At 38.0% G+C, this 24,935-nt stretch overlaps 1 protein-coding gene across 2 annotated transcripts in view; it reads right to left on the bottom strand.

Annotated features, from left to right (window-relative positions):
• Positions 1 to 24,935, bottom strand: part of LOC125242623 (V-type proton ATPase 116 kDa subunit a 1-like) — a 70,291-nt gene that overhangs the window by 18,694 nt on the left and 26,662 nt on the right. For both annotated transcript variants that reach the window (XM_048151430.1, XM_048151429.1), the window contains exons 3-5: positions 10,101 to 10,268; positions 9,108 to 9,434; positions 251 to 427 (exon numbers count right to left, since the gene is read on the bottom strand). In XM_048151430.1, the coding sequence (XP_048007387.1) occupies positions 251 to 427; positions 9,108 to 9,434; positions 10,101 to 10,268 (672 nt within the window). The remainder of the gene's footprint in view (positions 1 to 250; positions 428 to 9,107; positions 9,435 to 10,100; positions 10,269 to 24,935) is intronic.

Below are 24,935 nucleotides of genomic sequence, written 5' to 3'. Positions count from 1 at the left end.
CTGATCAAACCTATTGCTACCACTGGGGTACCTAACTTCTTGTTCGTAAATGTTCTCTTAACATGTCCAAATCCTGTATCCTAGTGGCCACACCAGCCAGCATGTCGTTGTTCCTAGTACTTTGCAGGGTATTGGTATACGATTGCTCAAAAGTTGTGGCAATCTGCACTCTGACCAGAAGACCTCTTTCAGTTTTCTACTGGAATACCTAAATCTTATTCTTATTTTAGGTTATTCTAAATTCTCTTACCATGTCCAAGTCCTGTATCCTAGTGGCCACACCAGCCAGCATGTCCAGTTGTTCCTTGTATGTGGCAGGACATGGGTAGAGCGTCGCCTGGAAGCCGTGGCAGACCTTCTTCACTCGGAGTTTGATCTGCTCGCCGTGGAAGAAAACGACGAACACTGTCTTTTGGAGCTCGTGACCCTGGGGACGAAAAGTTTAGGTAAGTTAGTTGAAATAAAGCAGCAATCAATGGTTTCATTGAATACGTCCGACGAGATACCGTCTCATCTCATCTGATGACGAAGACACACGTACAGTCAACTAATCCCGCCAGGCAGCACCTGTGAAAGTGTCTAGGTATGTCACTGTCATTCATATGTGAGAGAGAGAGAGAGAGAGAAAACATATCATCTTCTCGTTCTCACGTACGAAATTCTTTATCTGTGCAATGCAAGTGCAATGGACTAATAGGGTGGTGCCACCTTTGAGTGTGCCTCCTCATTGGAACCCTAGGATGTAGAAAGAACTATGTCATAGTGACGTTAAAAATTTAGATTGTAAGAAATCTCTTACTGCTTGTCATTTTAACATAGTCCTAGAGTGGCCTCGGGTTCTAATTGGTTGACTGCACAATTAGATACGTTATTATAACAAAGAAGATTAGAAAAACGCCAATGAGTTCAACATAAATTATACACTACGTTGCATTTATGGATAACAGAAAGGCTTTTGACAGTGTTAAACACTGCTGTATTTTCTGCTATGCGTAAACAACTAGTTAATAAAACTATAAGGTAATTTATTTATGAGATAGGAGGCAAAACGAGCAGACGGATCGTCCGATGGTAAACCAACACCGCTGGCTACGGACACCCGAAACACGTGACGGGTAAGTAATTGCGTTGTAGGCATTTCAGATAAGAGTCGGTACCTTCTTTCTTTGATGGTCGTATCGCTCCGGAAATACCGAAGATGATAGTTCATTTCACTGTTATAGTTAGTTATAGTTGAGAATTGTTTTGTTATAAAAAAAAACCTAGGTATCTAAACAAAGCTCTCATTTTTATTCCCATAAAATTACCATTCGGAATCCATTGCAGCCCAACCCAGTGATTCGCAGAACAATAAACCGTTTTACAAGTAGGTAGTTGAAGGCTAAAGATTGTAATGGTCGTAAGGCTAACGATATAACTCAAAAAATCAATAAAAACGCTCAGGTTAACGTCCTGAGTTCTACGCCATTATAACTCATGGTTATTGGGAAGCATGACTGTATAAACGTACGGCTAATAAAACTACGGCTTATGGTATACAAGTTAAATTCGTATCAATAGAAATTTTCTTTTTGATTTCTTAGATTTAGATTTAGATTTAGATGTCTTTATTTCATGATAAAAATTACACTATAAATTTGCTACATGTCAAAATTATGTTTATCTTCTCATCATGATCGTCAAAAATTACATAATAAGTTCTAAATAAAAATAATTGTGTCTCCCAATAAGGGTCGTCATTTACAAAGAAAGAAAATACACATGCCAAGCTAAATAAAATTAATAAATTAAGTTACAATATCATAAAATTATCACAAAGCAAGAAAATATTATATAACAGAGAAAAATATCATAACGTCATCGGTCATTCAAATCCATGTACCTACTCATTTACAGAGTACAGCGGGTTATACACTGGTCAAAAAGAGAAATAAAAAAACAAAGTGTGATGTAAAGCTGCATTTTTGGTATGTTATTTGGGGTCCTTGGGGGAATGTAGGACTATATTTTGCAAGCAAAAAAATGGTGTGCTAACTTCGTAATTTAAAAAAAAAAGTAAAAAAATCAGTCTTTTTTTGGTTTCTGCCGTTTTATTAAAAAAACTATGCATTTTTGGTCAAAAGTTGGTTTGTAATGTTGAAAGCGCATTAAATTCCAAACAGTTTGACATCTTTTTTATCAATGTCCGTCAAATATTTTTTGAGATATGAAGCGTCAAAAGAAGACCATTTTTCCCCTTTCTATGAAAATATTCGTTTTGCTAATATTTTGAGACAGATATCAGCAAAACAACTCAGGCTATTACATAAATTGTAAAATAAAAATGTAGAAAATTTCACTAGCTTTCATTTAAGACCAAAAGAGTGCGAGTTATTTAAAAAAATAGGATTATATCATAAGTCTAGTATAACTGGATCAGAAATAATCGGTGGATGGTAATGGCCAAATGGGATAGTTTACATATATTTACAAGAGGCGTAGCGGAGAACGAATTATTATTATTTGGGGGCTGTTATAGTATTACTCAGATACATATTTGCGTATATCAAATCAACATTAATTTAGTAAGTTAAGTTTACGGTCAGAAAGACCTCAGGATCGCCGCTTGGCGGAAAAAAATATTTACGAGTAGAAAACCCTCATTAATTGAATCAGATTGTTCCGAAATTGTTCTTGTACGGACTGGTTTTTAAAGCATATCACTGAGGGCCAATAACATCGATGTAATCTCACGAGCGTTGTCGTGGACGTGCCTGAATCATAGTATTCTCCGTTTAACGAAATATCAGTACATAGTATGTGTTGTATTGCACGCGCAGGTCTCTCACCGCCGCGCAGGTGTAATCGGACCATAACTCGACAGTATACAACTATACACGCTTGTACAAAAACTGAGGAACAGCTGTCTTTTTACGCTGTCACTACATTTGGCGAATCTTCTAGCCAACATGTTTGCCCTTACTGCGGTGGCTCGCCTGTGCCTTTCTATGTCCTCCTGGTCTTTTAAACTGGACAACAAGATGTGGCCAAGATATTTGACTTCGTGTACTCTCCGCAATTGAACTCCATCAAGCAAAAGAGGTGGTACATGCGTGGGCATATGTGCTGCCTCCATGAGCATAAATTCAGATTTGTCCGGATTGTATCTCATGTTATGCTGGCTGGGCGTATCTCTCGCATTCTGCAAGTAACTTACGCATAGCTCCCACAGATGGTGCTAGTAGGACCATATCGTCTCCATATGCGATGTGATTTATCATTTGCCCATTGATGGAGCAGCCAACCTCGGTACTGGTCAAAGCCTGCGACAGCCCATCCATGTACACGCTGAAGAGAGCCGGAGACATACTGCCTCTTTGTCTCACGCCACAGTTTAGCCCGCTGGCTGTGGACAGAGTTGACTTCCATCTTACTACGTTCTTCTGCTGGGAATACCACTTCTCCAGTATCTTAATAATTGGCGTGGGCGCTTTCCGTTCCCGTAGTTTATTCCACAGCAATTGATGGTCAAATACAACTCAAGTGGACTTTCTATCACTACAGGAGTTGTGCCATCAAGATGCAGGACCAGGACCCTCAAAAAGGAAAAAGTAAAATGTAACTAATTCTGTTTTATCTTTCTAATTTACTAAACTTCAAAATTTTACTGTATTTTATTTCTTCATTAGTAATAGTCAAATTGATGCAAAGTTAGCTGAGACAATTTTTTCAGATAAACGTATATCAAAGAAAGTTAGATCGAATAGATAGCACTTTCAACCTAAAACTTTTAGCGTAAACTATTTTACCTTAACCAATTTACCAGACTCTTGGCTTCTCTATTTATAGATTTTTTTTTGTTTACCAAAGTAACTATTCGTCTTACTGACCTTTATTTGCACTAAAACTAAAGCAAAATAAATTTTATACAATGTTATATTGCAATATATATCATATCATGAAGTATTTTGCAGATATTTGTCTAAAAATATTGGCAAAACGCTACATTTTATAAATGCGTCAAAAATTAACCTTTTTGACGCTTCATATCTCGAAAACTATTTGACGGACATTGATAAAAAAGATGTCAAACTGTTTGAAATTTAATGCGCTTTCAACATTACAAAGCAACTTTTGACCAAAAACACATAGTTTTTTAATAAAAAAATAAAAACCAAAAAAAGTCCGATTTTTTTACTTTTTTTTTAAATTACGAAGTTAGCACACTTTTTTTTTGCTTGCAAAATATAGTCTTACATTCCCCCAAGGACTCCAAATAACATACCAAAAATCCAGCTTTACATCACACTTTGCTCATTTCTCAGATCGGCAGGTTTTTTAGCCGATTTTCATGTAAGATTTGACCGGTGTGTCTAGACAGTTAGCCATGCAAGGTGGTGGTTGAACCTTTCGACCAGAGAATAACATAATATTCGATTTGGAGTAGTTAAGTAACAGTCCATTTGCTAAGAACCATGACTGCAATTGGTGGCAAGCGTCATTCATTTTTATTGCCAGCTGGTCATAAGAACTTGCACTAACCAATACAGTCGTGTCATCCGCAAACAATACAGGCAAGCCAGCTTCAATGTTCGACGGTAGGTCATTTACAAATAACAAAAACAAGGTATTGCCAAGGGACGAACCCTGTGGAATACCTATATTTATGCTACCTATGTCAGACTGAATTGACTTGCCGTCAGTGAGTAATTTCACGACTTGTTTGCGGTCTGACAAAAAAGAGGTACTTAAACAGCTCATGAGCTGTACTATAAATTCCGTACATCTTCAATTTCATAAGCAGTAATTCGTGACTAATGACGTCGAATGCTTTTGACAAGTCACACAGTATTGCGGCGATCTTATCCTTATCGTCTAACCCTGTCATGATAGAATCGAATACGTCGCGATGGTTGTCGATATTTTTTGTCGGTATGCGAACTGGTTTTCCGTAAGTAGGTTATTCGATTCTATATGAGTCATAAGGTGGGACGACAGGATTGATTCTACCATTTTAGAAATGGTGGGTACTATTGTAATAGGCCTATAGTTGTTGACGTCACACCTGTCACCCTTACCCGTGAAGACTGGACAGACTCTCGTGTTTTTCAGCACATCTGGGTACGTACCAGTTTCAAAGATAATGTTTATGAGAACGACAAGTATGTCGGCAACAACCGGCTACAAATATAAAATAATTTTTGGTGAAATGTCAAAAGCATCAACGGTATTCTCCTTTTTCAGCATTAAATGCAGGGTACTGGTCAATAAATCACGGGTGAGGACTGGCAGAGTGTAAGAGGGTATATCAACAGTTTCTAAATGCCTCTTAAGATAGTGTGTTGATTGCTGCGTTTCATTCTGTATGGCGTGATTGCATCCTATACCTAAAAAGTGTGTGTTAAACGTGTTTGGCAACTCAGTACTCTTCACATCCATGTTGGTGTTCGGATCACGTAAACAAATGTGAGTCGATCTTACTTTTGTGCCTATTTCCTCATTAACAATCTTCCAAATTTCCTTCGTTTTATTGCTGCTAGAAGCCAACCTACTCTCAGTGTGAGCTCGACGAGCTTGTAACGTCTTCATTATGGAAGAGTAGTGTTCAATACAGTCAGTCAATATGGGATTGCTAGGGTACTGGCGTCTAATTTCGTGAAGGTCATTGTGTTTACATATTAAGTCTGCCAAATCGTCATTTAACCATGGTACAGTGTTATGCTTTTTATATTTAACCCTCTTAATTGGAAAATGAATGTTCATATAGTATGTCAGTATATTAAATAATTAAGTAAATTTAAAGTTAATGTCAAGGTCAATATTATATTATAAATAAAATTAAAATCATAATTATCAATGTCAGTATAATGAAATGAAATGAAATGAAATATTTATTTCCAAGTAGGCATATTACAATGCGCTTATGAACGTCAAATAAAACTACGCCGGCTCTAACCCTACGCCTCAGCCTCGAGAAGATTTCAGTCCCCCCTCAGTTGGAGGAGGGTATCCACTATGGGACCGGCAAGAAACTCGGCGGGCCACTTCTTTTCAAAACATTACATCTTATATTTAACATGCATTAAAAAAAAACAAGATACAATTTAATAAGCAAAAGTATTCATAAAAAAAAATATTAACACAAGAAATTATACAAAGTACAAAGCTATTATGATTATTAATAAGAGATGTTAGAGATGTATAGAGTCTCTAAGTGTCAAAGTACATCTAAAAAAATTATACATGAAGAAAAAAACCGAATAACTAAAATAACTTTAGAGTTGTAAAAGACTCTTGTTGTCTTAAGCAAAGGAAAAAAAAATATATGTATACTTAATCTACTTTTTCCTTGGAGATGTATATGGTCTCCAAGAGTCAGAAAGAAAAATAAACAAACAAGGACCGAACAGAGTGCCTCAACGTAATCTCATTCAAAATTAATGTTACATAGAATAGCATAGCCCCTATTAGCTGAAACAGACCGGTCTTCACAAACAGCACCCGTTCACGAATATGGCGCGCATCTCAGCCATCGCCTCCCTCAACCTTCATTCGGGAAGGTGGCGACCCGATCAACGACGTCACCGTAAGCAAAGACTTTTTAGCGAGCATGACATGTTCAAGCTGTCCGGGCTGTATTAAATATTCCAATAATAAGTGAATACGGTATACCTAGATGTAAGACACAACATTCCGTGCTTGTATGTTACATAGTTTAAATTGACTTAATTGAAAACAAGATCTTGGGAGATGTAAAAGGTCCCCACAGTCAATTATAATTAATGGGATATAATAAAAAATAAAAATTTGGAGGTGTAAAGGTTCTCCAAGTGTCAAAAGAACTAGAAATAGAAAAAAAAATGCGTATGAAATACAAATTTCACGTCAAGAGACTGTTAAGCTAGCAATCTCCAACTAATTCTACAGAATACATAACTAGTATGTACTCAACAAGTCAATATATATATATACCAAATTATAATTATACAATAATAAGGATCAATAATTTAAACAGCCAGTAGCAACAGCGCCTTAAGCATGACACAATGTCTCCCCGGGACACTGCTAGCAAAACTATGACAGATTTTGAGCCTGGATAGTCGGCCATGGTGTAGTATCTCCCAGGTAATCATCAATTTTGTAGTACCCCTTTTTGAGAAGTGCACTTTTTATGTACTTCTTGAATGAAGTAAAGGGCAGATCCCATGCCTCTAAGGGTACCTTATTATAAAATGTTACACAGTTTCCCAGGAACGATTTCTTCACTTTCTGTAGACGAAACTTGGAAACCGCTAGCTTATGTTTGTTCCGTGTATTATAAAACGAATGAAATGCATTTGCATTAAAAAAGCGGCGCTCAATAATATTATTCGACTTTTCCTCATGGTCTACTGACCACTGTCAACTCATACCTTTGAGCGGTATGGTCGCTTATCGCTGTGACCACCGGTGTCACTGAAAGCATGTCAGGCGCAATGTTGCTCAGACCGCAGACCGAGTGAGAAAAGTTATCGTGTTACGACATCCATAGGATTTTAATAAATCATTCATGCGTCGTTTTAAACAGGAATCTTGTAAAAAATCCACATTATTTCGCCGATGTGAAACCTTTTGTTTTCGTCAGTTATTTTCCTTAACAGTAATTCCAAATGTTCAATATAAATGTCAAAGATACCATTTCCGGTTCTATACATTGCAATAATAATAAAGTTACATTTAATAATTTCTATAGCCGCGAATTCAAAATGATATTGCACGGCAAAATCAAGTAGGTCATTACGCTGCCGATATTCTGTTCCTTCCCGCAAAACGCACTAACCTATGGACGCCTGCAACTCAAGGAGTGTCACATGCGCGTTGCCAACCCATTAGAAACTTGTACACTCCGTTTAAAACTGCTGCATTTATAATATTGTCAAACTTAAACGAAGATTTAAGTTCTATAAGGTGACCTACGTCATAAACTGTCAGATTCGGAAATAATCTATCTCTGTACTTTTACAGTAATATAACATTAAAAGAAAACCTTTTATCTTACAACATGCAATCCTTCTAATAATTCTGAAGACGCTAAGAAATCGTAGTTGTGTCTAACAACCTTTCATGACTTGGTTAACAAATTGGGAGTATTTTTCGAGCTTTACGCATTTGATTAAAATAGCTGCCACATAAGGCAAAAGCATGTCGTAAGCGACCGTATCGTTGAATGCCCCTAGTATAGCTGAAACACATTTGACGTGTCCATGATTTCTGACTTTGATTGTGTTTTAATCGTAGTAGTTTCAAACCTGATACGAATCTGAACATTGATGTCGACAAACACGAAATCTCAATTGCTTTTAACATTATTTCCATGCGGCTCAAAATGCAGAGGTGTGTGTTAATTACCTGTCAAACATAAGTATAGATTTTTAGGAAAACCCTTCCTAGTCATAAGTGAGTCATGCTTTGAGTTGAGCACCCCAATTTTTTGCCACCAAATATTCGCGGGTAAGAAAAAGCTCCTATCACTGTATACAGCTTTTTCTCACGCACTGTATACAGGTTCAGGTTTTATGCGTGTACGGTTTTTTGCAGGTTTTTGTCAGTAGGAAAGAACTCTGAACTAGTAAGGAGAAGGGAAGAGGAAGAACAAGAAGTAATTCATAGTAACTCTCCTCAAACTAATTCTGGACATTACGGAGACAATTATCATATTCGAGGATATATTATTTCCGTGTACAAGGAAACTTTTCCGGTTTAATTCTTGAGGCTAGAGGCCGTAGTTTGGGTTTTCATTATTTATTTCGCCCTTAATCAATCCAACAAACATGAAAATCTTATTCTAAGGACAAAAGAAGAGTCTCGAAAATTTCGTAAACTTTGTTGAACATGAAATGGTGTAATTGAAATTTCGTACGTAATAATAGAAATAAATATTGATCGCTTTTCGCCACTAGTGCCTACACCAAATAATGCGGTTGATTAAATTGCTAGTTGACAATGCGGACCTCACGCTCCTATGAGCCGTAAAAAATGCCGATAAAACCCAAGAAACATGATGATGACTGATCGCTTTTCGGGAAGTTGTCTGGTGAGACATATCAATCAAGTGGACTAATTAAACTACAAAACAAAATCCAACTCACCGTCACTGGGTCCCTGAGCGGCTGCTCAATATGTGCTTGTTTAAAGAATATATTTCCATGCGAGATCCTCCACAGCATCCTCTCAAAGGAGTGCACCCTGTGCGTGGCGACCACCCCCGCTATAAACCCTAGATGTGCCAACACCCCCTCCCCGTTATATATCTGGACTGACGCTGATATCTTCCTCTGGGCGCTGTGGTCTTGGAAGAAGGTCTGCATCTTCTCGATCAGGAGTTTCAGCTCGATGAGAGAGAGGTAATCAGTTTTGAGGTTTTGGGCGTTGCGGGTGATCTCTTGGATTTCTGATTCGATGTAGTCGATTCTTTCCTGGAAGAAGAACATTGTTATAGTCAACAAACATAATGTCTTTTTTAAGTTAAAGCTCTATCTAGTCCTTAGTCCTTTTCCATGACATAGTTTAGCAAAAAAAAATATATTTTTTATATACTGTTTGAAACAGAATTATGGAAATGGATTATATCGCGTATAATGAATGCTGTAAAGTGTTCGAAACGTCTGAAAGAATTGTAAATTCATTATATGTGATATAATCCGTTTCCATAGTTTTATTTCATGAGTAAATATCGCGGTAACCGAAGAAAATATAAATATAATGCTTGTATGGTACCCTTAGGGGCGGTTGCACCAAATTGTCACCGTCAAAGCGTTCGTTAAATTGTATTGTATGGGAAGTTCTAAAGGTATAGACCTCTGAGCTCTGCTGCGTGACGATGATTTTTCTATGGCAGCATGCGTTTCATTAAACTGTAGTGCCTTACTTCTGAGACGAGGCTTTAAGACATTCTCCTAAGGCCATGAAAATTTTTCGTTACGACTAGTGAACTGACGTATATAAATAAAGGAGTATAGATCCTTTATAGGTCTATGTTTAGACGGTTATGATAGCAGAGAGCCGATCCAACGAAGGCACGTCTGTGACGTAGCCGGATATCTTTCACCCAAGACCAATGTTCTGCATGACATGAGCTTTACCTCAAGTATGTTAATCTCCCTCGGTGTCAAGTTTCTAGGCCCTGGTTTTGGTGGTGGAGGCGGCTCTGGTAGCTGGGACCCGACCCATCTCAGCTTGCGTTCCATTTCACTGCAGCGCCGCACTTCTGTGACGTAGCGACGTTGGAAGTCATTTACGTGGGGGTTCAGCTGTGGACAAAGAAAGATGATGTTAATTGATGTTTTATATAAATTGAACCTGAGGAAAATACACTTATATTAATAAAGTTCATTTCTTTTGTCAAATCCAATCATGCGTAATGACATGACACGCATCGTAGTGAATGACATGTTCCATGACTTGTATTGCTTTTAATACTGTCAGCGATTGTAAGATCAAGTTTTAAGGAACGGGTTAAGAAATTCACCACCCCCTTTCCTCCCGTGGGTATCGTAGAAGTCGACTGTGGGATATGAATTGTGGCGTGGTCGATTGCTGCCTGTCACTGTAATTCATAATTCAGTTTTCTTCCAAGTTCTTAATTGCTAAAGGTGGCAATGAAACTTTAGTTTTTTGTGCTCTGCCTACCACTCTTAGGTATAAACGCGTGAGTTTATGTATAGGCATGTATATAAAATCAAATAGACGAGACAATTAAAAAAACTATTTAGTCTGTCAGTTAGATTATCAAAAAATTTGGACACATATTTTTTCTTTTTTCTCGTCAACGAAAAATAACGACCGTACAGTGCTTTGAAGTTTCGCGTGACGTCACTACCTCTACTAGGTACAATTTTTACTTAATAGTGGCGTCATAAGCCCCCTACTGCTTTGATGCTCTGTATCTTTGTATTTATTCATTAATTAGATAAAGCGAAAAATATAGGTTTACTGACTGACTGACTAACGGAATGCCAGTTTTTTATATATATTCGTCGTCCCTATTTGTACCCAGCGTTTTTGAAATAGAAATAGAAATAGAAATATATTTATTGCAAGAATATAGTTTTGTTACAGTCAGTGTGGTGCTTCAACATTTCTTTTGCGAATCGCCAAGGAGTGGAATTCCCTGCTTGAGTCTGTGTTTCGCATGAGTACAATCCAGGTCTCTTTAAAGCAAGAGTAAATAGGTATCTCATAGGTAAGCGTGCTCCACCGTAGACCGCATCATCACTTACCAGGTGTGATCGTGGTCAAACGCCTACATATTCAAACTAAATAAAACCTACATTCATCTTGTCTTGTCTAAAATCACAGGCCTCTAAAAGCCGCATAGTTTATCAGAGTAGCAGTGGTTCATTGGAGTCATTGTGTATTCGTGTCAGCATATCCAGGATGCGGCTAATTTCACATCTGCTACCGAGACGGACAGGGACGAGTGCCGTTTTGCGGTACCAGTTTGTGTCGACGTCAACATCATCATCATCATTGGCCTTGCGTCTATTGCAAATGGTTTATGGTGTAACATTTGAGAGGCACCCTTTTTTGTTGACTTAATTAAACGTCAATATTGGTACAGCAAAATTAAATGAATACACAATAACCCTACCTAACCACAAAATTAAAATTTTGAAAAAACCCCCGACCGCGACCTAGTAGACCGATTTTCATGAAACATGGCTAAGAACACTCCCGATTAACTCAAAACTAAATCAAAATCGGTTCATCCGTTCGAGAGCTACGATGCCACAGACAGACACACACACATAGACAGACAGACAAACAGACAAACTTCCTGCCCCGCACAGCTAAACTGTGGAATGAATTGTCGCCTGCGGTATTTCCGGACCAATATGACCTTCAAATCTTCAAGAAAAGAGCGTACACCCATCTTAAAGGCCGGCAACGCACCTCCAACACCTCTGGTGTTTCGGGTGTCCATGGGCAGCGGTGATCGCTTACCATCAGGCGACCTGTCTGCTCGTTTGCCTCCTATTCCATAAAAAAAAAACAGACAGACAGACAGATAGACAGACAGACAGACATACACACAGACAGACACTTCAAACTTATAACACCCCTTCGTTTTTGCGTCGGGGGTTAAAAATACCAAGCAGGTAAAGCAAACAATTTTGAAGAAAATAGCCGAAATCTTATACCTTAACAATTATAATATGACAGCAGAAGACTCCAGGTGGTGCTGGTACCTATACTGGTTGCCACACCACGGAGTTGTGAAAGAAGTTTCTTGAATGCGTGTAATATTTGATGCGCTTAATATACTCACTTACTTACTGTTTTGTATCCATAAATCGATACAAATGTTGTTGTTCTTATTAATATAATCTTGTTATTATCTACCATCTACTACCAACATCTATGGAGTCTCTGTACTTTGAATTAAAGAATTATTATTATTATTGTTTTTGTTAATTTATTTTTGGATACACCACTAGGGGACATCATGAGAAAGTGAGACAAACAACATCAGAACTGGGGAAGTACATCCACCTCGAAGAGAACCGCAGTCAAAATAACACTCCCCTACTCATCGTGTTGTGTTTACCAGAGCTCAACCAGAGAAGGTTGAGGGTCGTATGTTTTACTACCGTTGTAGTGTAGAAAAGAAGAAGCCTGTGTCTAGCAGCAGCGGCTGATCCATACAAGTAGATTCCCACCGGCTTGCCTAAAATTGATAACTAGTAAAGTACCTAAAGTTATTTTTGCTCAGTGTTGCCTAGCAGAAATTTTCACCAGCCGCCACTGCACACTGTCTAGCTATTGATAATTCGAGACATTCGTCCTTGAACAAGTGGGTATCTGTCATAACATAAGTTATTCCATCGATAGGCGCGAAAAGCGATAAATAAGGAATGTTTTATTGCGGCCGCTCCTCGTCTAAAATTAGATCTCATCAATTGGTCACAGTTATTGAGTCTCCTTCGGTTTTATTACACTCTTCTGTCTCGTATTTTGTCATAATCAGTTTAGCTGTCACATCTGTTGATAGGACACAATCAAAATTTCTATAGCATATGGAAATTATTCTGTGGTCTTCCATATCGCTATATTTTTTCTTTTTTTGCATAGTTATCATCTCCTCATCTCTAATAGACCATCCTGTATGTCTAAAGGGGCATTTCACGAAAGTGTCGGTCTAATAATTCTGAATACGCTAAAAAAGCGAAGTTGTGTCTGACAGCCTTTCCTGACTTTGTAAACAAATTGGCAGTATTTTCTCGACAATATATCAATACTTAATAACAAATTCGGTAGTATCCTACTGCAGGATTTCGACAAATATGTGTTTTATTGAAACCGCTCCTTGTCTAAAATTAGCTTCCATCAATTGGTCACATCACAGTTATTGAGTCTCCTCTGGCTTTATTGCTCTTCTGTTGGTCATACTTATTCGTAGTATCAAGATATACGTAAATACTTAAACTCACGGCTGCTTTCCCTAAACGGGTTGACAGCTCATGAAACTGCTGAATATTCAGTGACATTCTTAGCAAATAAAGGGTTGACGCCACGAGCCAGATGGTCGGACGACATCAAAAAGACGGTAGGGCCGACCTGGTACAGAACCGCCGCATATAGAACGGAATGGAAAGCCATGAAAGAGGCATATTATGTTCAGCAGTGGACGTCAATATGCTAAGAAGAAGAAGAAGCCCATCGACCTCACCATAATTGAACTCATATCCCTCAGTCGATTTCTATGACACCTACGGGAGGAAAGGGTGCTAAATTCTTAACCCGTATCTACATAGGGAAAATGAATAACCACAAAATTTAAATTGTTAAAACACCCCCGACCGCGACATAGTGGACCGATTTTGATGAAACATGGCTAAGAACAATCTCACCTAACTCAGCTTTCAAACAAAAAAATCTAAATCCGTTCGTCAGCTACGATGCCACAGACAGACACATACACAGACAGACAGATAGACAAATTAGACAGTCAGACAGACACGTCAAACTTAATATAATAATAACGTCATTTTTGCGTCGGGGGTCAAAAATAGATAAGTCGGATAGTATGAAAACGCTGTAACTTACCTACCATAACATATATCTATTGAAAATGCACTTACTCATCACATTCCCCTCAACAATAACATAACACTTCAACCTTTGACATGACGAATTCGCCATTCATTAACTCCCGACTATCAGTTACACCAACACGATCATTCACTTGACTATATCATACACATTTACAACGCCGGTATTAAGGCACTGGTCCCATCGCGAGCTAGTAAGCTATGAGCTGTCGGCTATAAAAACAAACAAAAGATAAGCACTCCCGTGCAAATAAAAGATACAAGGCAATATTGATAGTTCACCGCTGGGCGAGTAACTATAAACATCGCCGTTCGCCGTGTCTCTTTTATTTACACGGGAGTGATTATCTTTTGTTCGTTTTTATAGCCGATAGCTCATAGCTTACTAGCTCGCGGTGGGACCAGTCCCTAAGTGCCTTATGTCATATGGATTAAGCATTGAATTACAACAGTTTGACTTTGTCACATCAAATTAGATAAATGCACTGTAACCAACATGTTTTAAAGTTCAAAATGCTATGAAGCATATTAATGCCAACAAATTACACATGGACATGACTAAGTCCTTATTTTTAACTCCCTAAAGTTTAGTCTGGTATGTTTCACTGACTTTTTCAGGCAAATTTGGTGACTGTTCCAATGAACTGTAAGGTTATTATTGCGGGTACGAGTGCCCTCGTGACTGGATGACGCGGTCCATTGTCATTTCAATTAAAACAATATTTTCATAGGCGAGAAGTAAGGCGATGTTGATACAAGAGTTTTAAGTTGAGTTTCTTGGGCATTTGCATAGAAAAGTTCAAATACTTAGTCTCTAGAAGGTGTCCAACAAACTGCAGATGCTATACAGTAGGTAAAGCAGGTAAGGACACTTGTCGAGATAGTTGGGGAAGGTTGCCGTAAATATTATTTTGGCAGATAGAACGCGCGCACTTGTCAGCTGATATGATACTCGTAATATCAAATATATAATATTATTGTTTGTCTTTGCCATATCTCGGGACCATGGGGTCCCGGTCTTTTGGGAAGCGTGCGTGGAGCCGAAGCCTACAGCGCAGAGGCCCTTTAAGACAGTTTAATCTAAAAGGTAAGGTGGATGGATGGATGGATCTAAAAGATAATGTGATGATACCAACCGACGATTATCCCTACTATAGTAATGCACCCAAGGACAATCCCCGGTTAGTGTAGAGCTATTGCAATGAAAAAGAAACAAAATAAACTGGGTTATTGGGTTGAAATGTTAATGTACTAGTAACTGGTCTATAGAGAGGTGTATGGCACCTGCCTTGATCATATGTTATAAAAACACAAAAAAGGCAGGCGGTGACTCGCTAACTCACTATATGGGTCCCCGAAAACGGTCGCTCGCACGGAGCGACAAGGGCACAACATAGCGTGAGCGTCTCAGGGTGTGGAGAGGTGTGCGCCTCTTTCTACCCAGTCTGTACGAAACAGCCACTGTGCCAACTCGCGTCTTATGCATATTTTACTCCATCCTGCGAGCATATAGCTCTGGCACCCCACTGGACGGCCGGTTAAGGCAAGCCAGAGGTGAGAGTCCTACGGCCCCTGCTCACTGCTCAGTGTTCACTCCGGCCGGCCAGTGAAGGCAAGCCGGAGGTAGGGGTCTGACAGACTCTCGGGGGCATGGGACCCAAGGGACGCCACTTCTCATTCATCTCGCCACAAGCTAAAGTAGGTTCTACAGTAGAACGTGGTAAGGTATGAGTGATATATGTGTAGGGATGCGCTGATGGTCAAGCGTTAAAATCGCGCGACTTTCAATCCGAAGGTTGGGGAGTTCAAACACTAATAAATTCTACAAATGAGTTTCCATTTCGAGTTAAAACTCTTCAAGGTCAGATGACAGTTGTTTTATTAAATCCTGTGGTTAAAACGAGGATGATGCGAGGCAGATTAATGAGGTACCTATTAATTCTGATATGGCGTCGTGTGAATTTCACGCCCTCACCAGACAGATGACCTGGGTAGCAGTTGTCAGAAAAGATATGAAGAATGGAAACTTAAGACCAGAGACGACCCAGGACCGACCGGCCTGGCGACGCATGATTAGAAGGGCCGATCCCAAGTAAATGGGAAGGAGCCAGGTAGAACAAGAGACCAGACAGATAAAAAAGAGCACGCTATTTGGAAATAAAGGAACACATAGCTCTGCCTTAATTTCCATCATCTATAAAAAAGGGCTAGTCAATTAAAAACAAGACCTCAATTTACCAGTGTACACCGATTTAAAACATTAAGGCTGTCTTAAGAAAATCTGCGTGAATCTCGGGTAAAAACAATATTCGTGAAGACGATACGGGATAATCGGGTAATTGCAGTATATTTCCTGTCCCTTCCACCAGTCAAACCGGCATTTGTTCGAGATTTTCGAACCAGAATTATAAATTAGAACTTAAACTGGGTATACTCGTAAAAGACAAGTTCCTACCCTGAAATTTTACCTGATTCATCGTTATAAACGTAGATAGGCATATTAAATGGTCTTGACATTCAATTACTATTATTGAAAATTACAAAAAACTGTATAATGCGAGTGTAACTGCCGCCTAACGTGCAAACGTACCACTTCATAAATTATCTTGACGTTTTAAATTGATTAAAATACGACGTCGGGTCGTGTGAGTATTTGCCCTTATGGAGGGGCCAGGCCATAGCAACCGCACTGTAACTAGACCACTTATAAACGCTGGTGTAGGCTAGACTAGTCTTGTTCTGGTTCTAGGTTACCTGATGTTTTATGGAGTACTTTACCGACAACTCAATGAGGAAGCAAACTAATAGTTTATGCAGCCAAGCGACTCATCTACCTATAACCGCCTGCTGTCAGTTACACCAGGATGCGTAGCCGAATGGCACAAACGCTCACGAAACGCTCACGAAACGAAACGCTAGTAGATATCTATCTCTATCGCTCTTGCGTATTGGCGTGACAGAGCCAGACCACTTTTCGCAGCGTTTCGTTTTCGTTTCGCGTCGGAGAAATGCCATTCGCTACGGAGCCAGGATTTTAGAAGAGTGAATCTATGTACAGTCACCGACAGCCTGCAAAAAGAAAGCATAAATATCTGACACGCACCAGAAATAATATTGTATCAGATATAAGCTATTACTGAATCGGCGAGCTCCATCTTAGACTCTGTCTTCACTTTCCATCAGGTGTGACTAGGGTCAATCGCTGGTCAGTCTACAATAATATATATATATATATATATATTAGCGGCGTATTTTTTGTGCCATGTTATTGCCGATGGCTGTAATAAGTACGTATAATTGGTACCCCAGTTTAAATGTTGATCCTTGTAGTAAGTCTCCCAGGCTCCAAAGCCCTGATGTTGTCAGGTTGAAAAGTGGTGCCGTTTCTGCCATCACTTTCTTCAATATGTTATAATGGGTTTTAATCATTTTGTTTGGAACCAAACACGATATCGCGATAAAAAAGAGATCATGAAAAAATTCAAGGTCAGGCAGCCAAAATGAATACATGAAACAGCATGTTTTTCTTATAGTATTAGCTGCTAAATATGACCTAAATTCATCCCCTAAATAATTACCTATACAGGTGAAAAAACATACTGCGAAAATATCAAAGCTTTTCTTCTAACAAACTATTCTATTATCATCACAAATAAAGAGTAAAAATACGAGAAAAACACCTGTTTTTTTTAAATAGCTTGTCCTAAAAATACACTAAAAATGTGTTACGCTAAAACATTAACATGTCACTTCGCTAGATTGTAGAAAGGGGAAACTCACCCAACTAGGTTAAAAGGGTTCGTATGGGAAAATATTTGTACGAATATAATATTAGAGGAAGGCTCGGCATGCAGGCACGCCCTCACATTCGTGTTGTGGAGTGGAATTGGTTAAATTACAGTGGTTTTAATACATTAGCCTTAAACTTATATTGACCGGGATATAGACCGTGATTACCTTTTTGATTTTTGTCGAGCTCCCGATATTTCGACGCAGTTGCATGCATCATGATCACGGAAAATCGTCGGACTGCGTCGAAATATCGGGAGCTCGACAGAAATCAAAAAGGTAATCACGGTCTATATCCCGGTCAATATAAGTCTAATGAAAATAACCGTCATAATCATTCAAAACTCTTACATTAACCTTAAATTAATAAAACCAAAGATAAAAAGACAGATAAAGTCTTAGAAAAAAAAACGTACAGTCAACCAATTAGAATCCAAGGCTACTCTAGAACCCTGTCGTATTGACACCGTGCTTTATTTGCTATAGAAGTCAGTTTGGCTTTTACTGTGAAAAGGTTCTACAGTGGCCTAGGATTCAGATTGGTTGACTGTACCTCGCTCGGGCCCATTAGGAAAAATGTATGGTCGATTCCACAGGAAAGATGGCGCTACACATTTTGTTGATTCTCGGTTAGATGGCGCTAATATTAATAATTGACAATTTGAACAAACACCAAGCTATGCATATGGGCCGAATTATCAAAACGGAAGATCAAAAGTTTTAATCTTGTGCCGAGAGATGGCGGTCTATGCACTGTGACTTCAAATTAAATTTTACTTGGACAGTACTTCTCCATCTTCTTTGATGAAACTTAGAAACTTACACACCACAGTGTAACTTTTGTTTCTTTCTGACAAAGAGAAAGGACGATCAGGGATAATCATTATCATCCTTTAAAAGTAGTTATTGATGAATAATGAAAAATGGCCTTAATGTTTTGGGATGAAACTTATTTGATTACAGTTAGATGAAGAATATTTACTTCTTTATCCCGAAGATTATCCTCATTATCTTCTTAGAGATAATATTTATAGAGTTGAAAGTAAGTAAAGTATTACATAAAGGGAATCCCCTTATGGGGGATAGACGATAGTTTGTACAACAGGGCCTTAAAGTTTGATGGCTGAAATTTTGAGCCTAATAAGTTTAATGACCATAAAGATAAGATATAAGTTTCATGTCACATCACTTCAAGTAAGACGTAAGCAATCTGACCTTCTACATTTGTACAAAATTGTCCATTCTCATATTGATTCTCCATATCTATTGTCGCTGCTGAATATCAACACAGCTTACAGATTTCGATCTCCGAATACGTTTGCTTTGGCTATATATAAAAATAATACCTCATACTATAATCCAATAGTTCGCATGTGTCGGGAGTTTAACGATAATTATGGTTCGAGTCTGTAAGGATTTTGATATTTATGTTTCCAAGATATCTCAATTTAAAAAGTCTGTTTATTTGGTCACAAAAAATATTTGATTAAAATTTGTATAGTTAAGCGCGTTTGTAATTACCTTCTGTCTTCTTTTAATTTAAATTAATTTCAAAATTTTGGTATCTTGTTCTTCTTTAAATTTCTTTATTATTGTCAGACATATAAAAATTGTATTAACATGCTATAAATTATAATAAGTATAACTCATAGTCATGTTGTGTACATATAATTTTGGACTGTAATCTAGTTCTTAAGCTTTTCTAACCTGTATCTCTTTTGTTATTTCGATTACTGTCTGTTTTATGTACTATCGGCTGCAAAAGTGAATGGCAAATTTATCAATGAATTCATTCATAAATTCTCCATGCAATTTTGCAGCTGATGGTACCTTATGAAATAAAATAAAATAAAATATTATCTTTGACCATGTTAGTCAGGATAAATTGAGGGAAATTTAATGAATCTTAAAGTAGTTAGGTATTTAGCAAAAGTAGTAAACAAACCAATTTCACTAATTCTATTTTAATCGAGTACGTAATAAAGGCTGCCTAGGTATTTCAAGGCGATCTTTTATTCAGTATTCGGTCGGAATGGGCTCTGAAAGGGCATGGTCTTTTAATGCCAATCGATCCAAGGGTTTGTTCTGAACTTTTGAGACACGAGGTTTTGTATTTTTTCGACGACCGGTCTGGCTCAGTTGGTAGTGACCCTGCCTGCTAAGCCGCGGTCCTGGGTTCGAATCTCGGTAAGGGCATCTATTTGTGTGATGAGCACAGATATTTGTTCCTGAGTCATGGATGTTTTCTATATATATGTATATCTATTTAAGTACGTATGTCGTCGCTTAGCACCCATAGTATAAGCTTTGCTTAGTTTGGGGCTAAGTTGATCTGTGTAAGGTGTCCCCAATATTTTTTTTTATAAGAACGTAACAGATAGTTATATTATGTAATAAGATTTGTCAATTGTCATGCGGACGAAAGACGTCTCAAACAAAACCGTCATATCAACATTTGCGGATTAGACTGAATTTACATACACACTAATAAAAATTAAGTCCAATTTACACACAATATAAACAATTAAGTTCAATTTCCGTAGTTACACATTATTCATCACAACCAATTACGCACTTTGATAATTAGGATCATTTTGTAACTTTCTAAATTTCAATTATTTCAGTCTCATTTATGCGTTTCTGCTTTCGATCTCCGTAATCATTGATTGCAGCTAGGTATTCAGATAAAACAAAATTATAATACTGTTGATTAAATTTTGCCATATTTATTTTAGTTGCTATCAGAACTGCCCCTCTATACATTATTTTTCTCATGAAAAAAGGCTTAAAGTGACATTGTTGAAAAAAATGAGCTTAACGACCTTAAAGATAGCATATTAACTAAGTCTCAACTGAACGAGGACACTTGAAGCATTGCCACTGTCGTTAATTATGAAAAAGCTCGGTAATCTTCGCTGGACACGCATGACATGATATAGCTAAATGCTTGAAATTGTTTAAACTGACTGTAGTTTTACTTTACTAACCGGTAGTAATGATAAAGGAAAAAAAACGATAAAACAAGAACAAAACAGAAGCCTTAAAAAAAATGAATAAAACATATCCTGAATATAAAAAAAATATCCTTTTAAAACGTAATTTTCATTAAAAAAGGACGTTGTTAACAAAAACAACTAATCTATTAGGTTCACTTACTTTTTTACTTTTTTTTTTACAGTTTTTGCTGGCTCTTTTGGTTTTTAAAAGATCTCAATCAAATATGAACTAGGTATAAAGTTGATGGCATTATCATATGTCATGGAGATATATCAATTTTTAAAAATGTATTGAATGTCATAGCAAGTGAAAGCTAAATCTGTGCAGTAAAATATTGTGAAAATGATTACCCTACAAAACTTTTTATAGCAGTTTGAAGCTCCTTACCGAAATACTGGTATTATCGTTCTTTCACTTACTGCCTTAACTTCTAAGAACTCTTCCTTAAAAATACACTTCTTCACCTTCACCAGACCTTTGACCCTTCAAATCTCAGAGTTCAACGCACTAACCATATGCTGTGACATTTCCCCGTCTATTTGCAGACGCGCACGTGTTTAGAAATGGGCCAAGTGCGTGCCCGGGGCATGAGAATGCTAATTTTACTTAGCTTTTGTTCTAGAATTCATGCAAATTATTTGTTGGATTTGGATTTTTCAAATGAATTTGTAATAACCAGAGATCGGATAACTGGGCGTCATTCTAACACCATAAGATTAATTATTCCGAAAACGTCATATAAATGACGCCCAACAACTGTCCGATTTCAGGTAATAACCTAACAAGGCCAAACATAGTGATTAACGTCTATAATACTGGTATGAATGTTAACAATATTATGAAACAATGTCACTGGCTAAACATTATGCACATCATTTCTTCTTAAAAAATGCTACAAGAATGAGGGTTGTTTTTGATGCACGGTCAAAAACTTGGCACTTAGTTTTCAGCTCAGCACAAGTATCATGAATAAAACCAATAAAAATAATATACGGTCATCAGCATCATCACAGATTTTCCAGTAAAAAAATGCGAACAACCACATCATAGTTTGTAAGGAGTCTAACCGAAAGTTCTATGTAGATATGATTTCGATCAAAACTAGTTTCTGAATCCGCAGCAACGAATTGTAGTTTCTGTAACGCTGCTAATATTTCGGTATCATCAGGGTTTGACCGAAATATTTCAATGGAACTATAAGCCATTGTCACACCACATTCTAGTCAGGTCATATCTCGATCTGCAAAAGGGCCAAGACCTCATTACGCGTTGCGTGCTGCAGGGAGCGTCCATGTCGTGACCTGTCATATCGATTGACGCATATTTCGTATTTTGGGGCCGCGGCTCTGATTTGAGACTTTGTCATTGTGTAGTTAGTCTTGGTATTTGCAATGCTTGTTAGGATTTGGTGGTGACTTTAAGTTTTAATAATGGATGTTTTTGCCGGTAGTTGTTTTTTTTTTTGTATGAATAGGTAGACGTTTGACCACGATCACACCTGATGGTAAGTGATGATGCGGTCTACGGTGGAGCATGTAATTTAACATTCAACCAAGCTTTCTAACATTTATTTTATAAATCCTATCTACAACTGCAGACAAGTCATATTTAGTATCTAGGTTTAGGCACTAATGATACCACTTTGACCTTTGCGGCACTTTCAGCGGCCTTTAGTACCTAACTAAGGTTTTTAAGGTCATTTAGGTTTCATGTTAATGAGCTATCTGTCCTAATTATATTCTCAACTGGCTTTTACTAGTTTTGTTTGCGTAAAATTTATTTTTTTGCTAAATGTCAAGCCTCTACTTTGTGCCCTCTATATAACCTAACAACAAAATTAAAATTTTGAAAAAACCCTCGACATAGTGGACCGATTTTCATGAAACATGGTTAACAACAATCGAAATCGGTTCATCCGTTCCGGAGCTACGATGCCACAGACAGACACACACACACACACACACACAGAGACAGACAGACAGACAGACATAGACAGACAGACACGTCAAACTTATAACACCCCGTCGTTTTTGTGTCGGGGGTTAAAAATGTAATTATACACCGTATCGAAAGTACACATTTGCTACCTATTACTATTCATTTACATAACTATTTAACCTAACGTTTATCCAGATAGAAACTGCTATCGGGAGTAAAGGTCATCACAGCTGATACCATTCGACCGGCATATCTCATCCAATACAACAACATTATCAACCTTAATATAAGGTACGTAACAGACGTTTTCAAATGAGTAGTTTTTTAACTGCCAGTATTTTAAGACAGATAAAAAATGACGAAGAAAGCCATTGAAGACGGTTAGTTTAAATTAAAGAATCTTGAGCAACTGGCAATTATGATGCTTACGTCATGGGTATTGTTAGAAGTAGGGCACGAATCCGTCTTGCTCAGAACAGAATCAAAGCAGGTTTGTTGGAGAAGTCAGGTCAAAATGAAAACCGCTAATATTTAATTGTGTTAAAGTGTAACCAATAAATCATTTTTTATTTTAATTTTCATTCATTTTCATTTTCATTAATGGAGGCAATATTATTATCAATACTAGCTTTTTTCCGCGGCTTAGCCCGCGTAGGTAATTTTGTTTTTCCATACAAACTTTGGACCTCCATTTCACCCCCTTAGGAGGTTAATTTTGAAACATCCTTTCTTAGTGCTCCTCTACACCTTATAAGGAACCTACGTGCCAAATTTGAAATCTCTAGGACCAGCGGTTTCGGCTGTGTGTTGATATGTCAGTCAGTCAGTCAGTTTCTTCTTTTATATATTTAGATTTTGTTAAGAGTCAAGTCCTTATATTCTTCCACGTTATTCCTGCTATCTTAATTCTTCTTTTGAAGTTGTTACAATTTTACAGTAAAAATCAAATAATGGGACCGTTGCAAAGCCTCTTCTTGCGCTTGCATGATATATTTTTGTGGTGTGATAACTTTCATTTTGGCAGCAACTCTAAAAATAACAATACCAAAAATTAGGTATATATCATTTTTGTTCCCGATAATTACTGCCAAAGTCCTAAAATACTTCAAGTATTTATCTGTACAGATAAGACATCCATACTAATATTATAAATGGGAAAGTGTGTGTGTCTGTTTGTTTGTCCGTCTTTCACGGCAAAACGGAGCGACGAATTGACGTGATTTTTTAAGTGGAGACAGTTGAAGGGATGGAGAGTGACATAGGCTACTTTTTGTCTCTATCTAACGCGAGCGAAGCCGCGGGCAAAAGCTAGTAATTACATATTTCACAAAGTGTGTTGTGTAATTCTCCGATCATCAGAGATGATTGTTTGCCGTGCGCGTCATTCGTATACCTATCTAGAGGTAGTTATATTTGCTTGACTTCTACATACTCAATACTCGGGCACCGGCAATGTGCCTGGCAAATCAGAATTATTACAATTATTACGCTCAGCGACTCGACGCTGACTCAACTGATCCAATATTTGATGGTCTTCATATTGATCACAAATATAATAGAATATTCTTTATAAACACAGACGAATTAATGAAGTGCCATGAAATGATCTCATATCAACATGGCGGCGCTGGTGCCTCAGCGCTGATCTTCCAATGAGCCCATCAAGTAAGAAATAATTATGCATGTCGTTCTTAAGTATAGCTACGTGCTCGAATGCTTATAGTGACTGCGGCACTCCACCCAAGGCGAAGACGGAATTCGTTGGGGCCTGGCCACATGGGCGCGTTGCGGCGACGCACCGCAAAAATTCTGCGTTGCGTTGCCGCGCCGCCAGTTTTTGCGGCAGGAAATCTGCGGCGCGGCACCGCGACGCAAGAACTCGCGGTGCGTCGACGCACCGCAAAAACTCGCGGCGCGGCACCGCAACGCAGAATTTTTGCGGCGCGTCGCCGCGCCGCCAAAACTGGCGGTGCGTCACCGCTGCTCGCAATTGTGAACTGTTGTGTTCGAATTAAACTTCGTGTCGTTTATATTTAACCCTTCTTTACTTGGTGATGGATTTTTTTCCAAGCATCACAAACATTGAATCAATAGTAGATTTAGTACCGTTTTTCACGATAAAATACTAAGCAATATTCGAAT

This window comes from Leguminivora glycinivorella, chromosome 3, assembly GCF_023078275.1.
Source record: "Leguminivora glycinivorella isolate SPB_JAAS2020 chromosome 3, LegGlyc_1.1, whole genome shotgun sequence".
NCBI classification, from domain to species: Eukaryota; Metazoa; Arthropoda; class Insecta; order Lepidoptera; family Tortricidae; genus Leguminivora; species Leguminivora glycinivorella.
The sequence above is the reverse complement of the archived record's forward strand: the minus strand, read 5'-3'. Positions and strand labels throughout refer to the sequence as shown.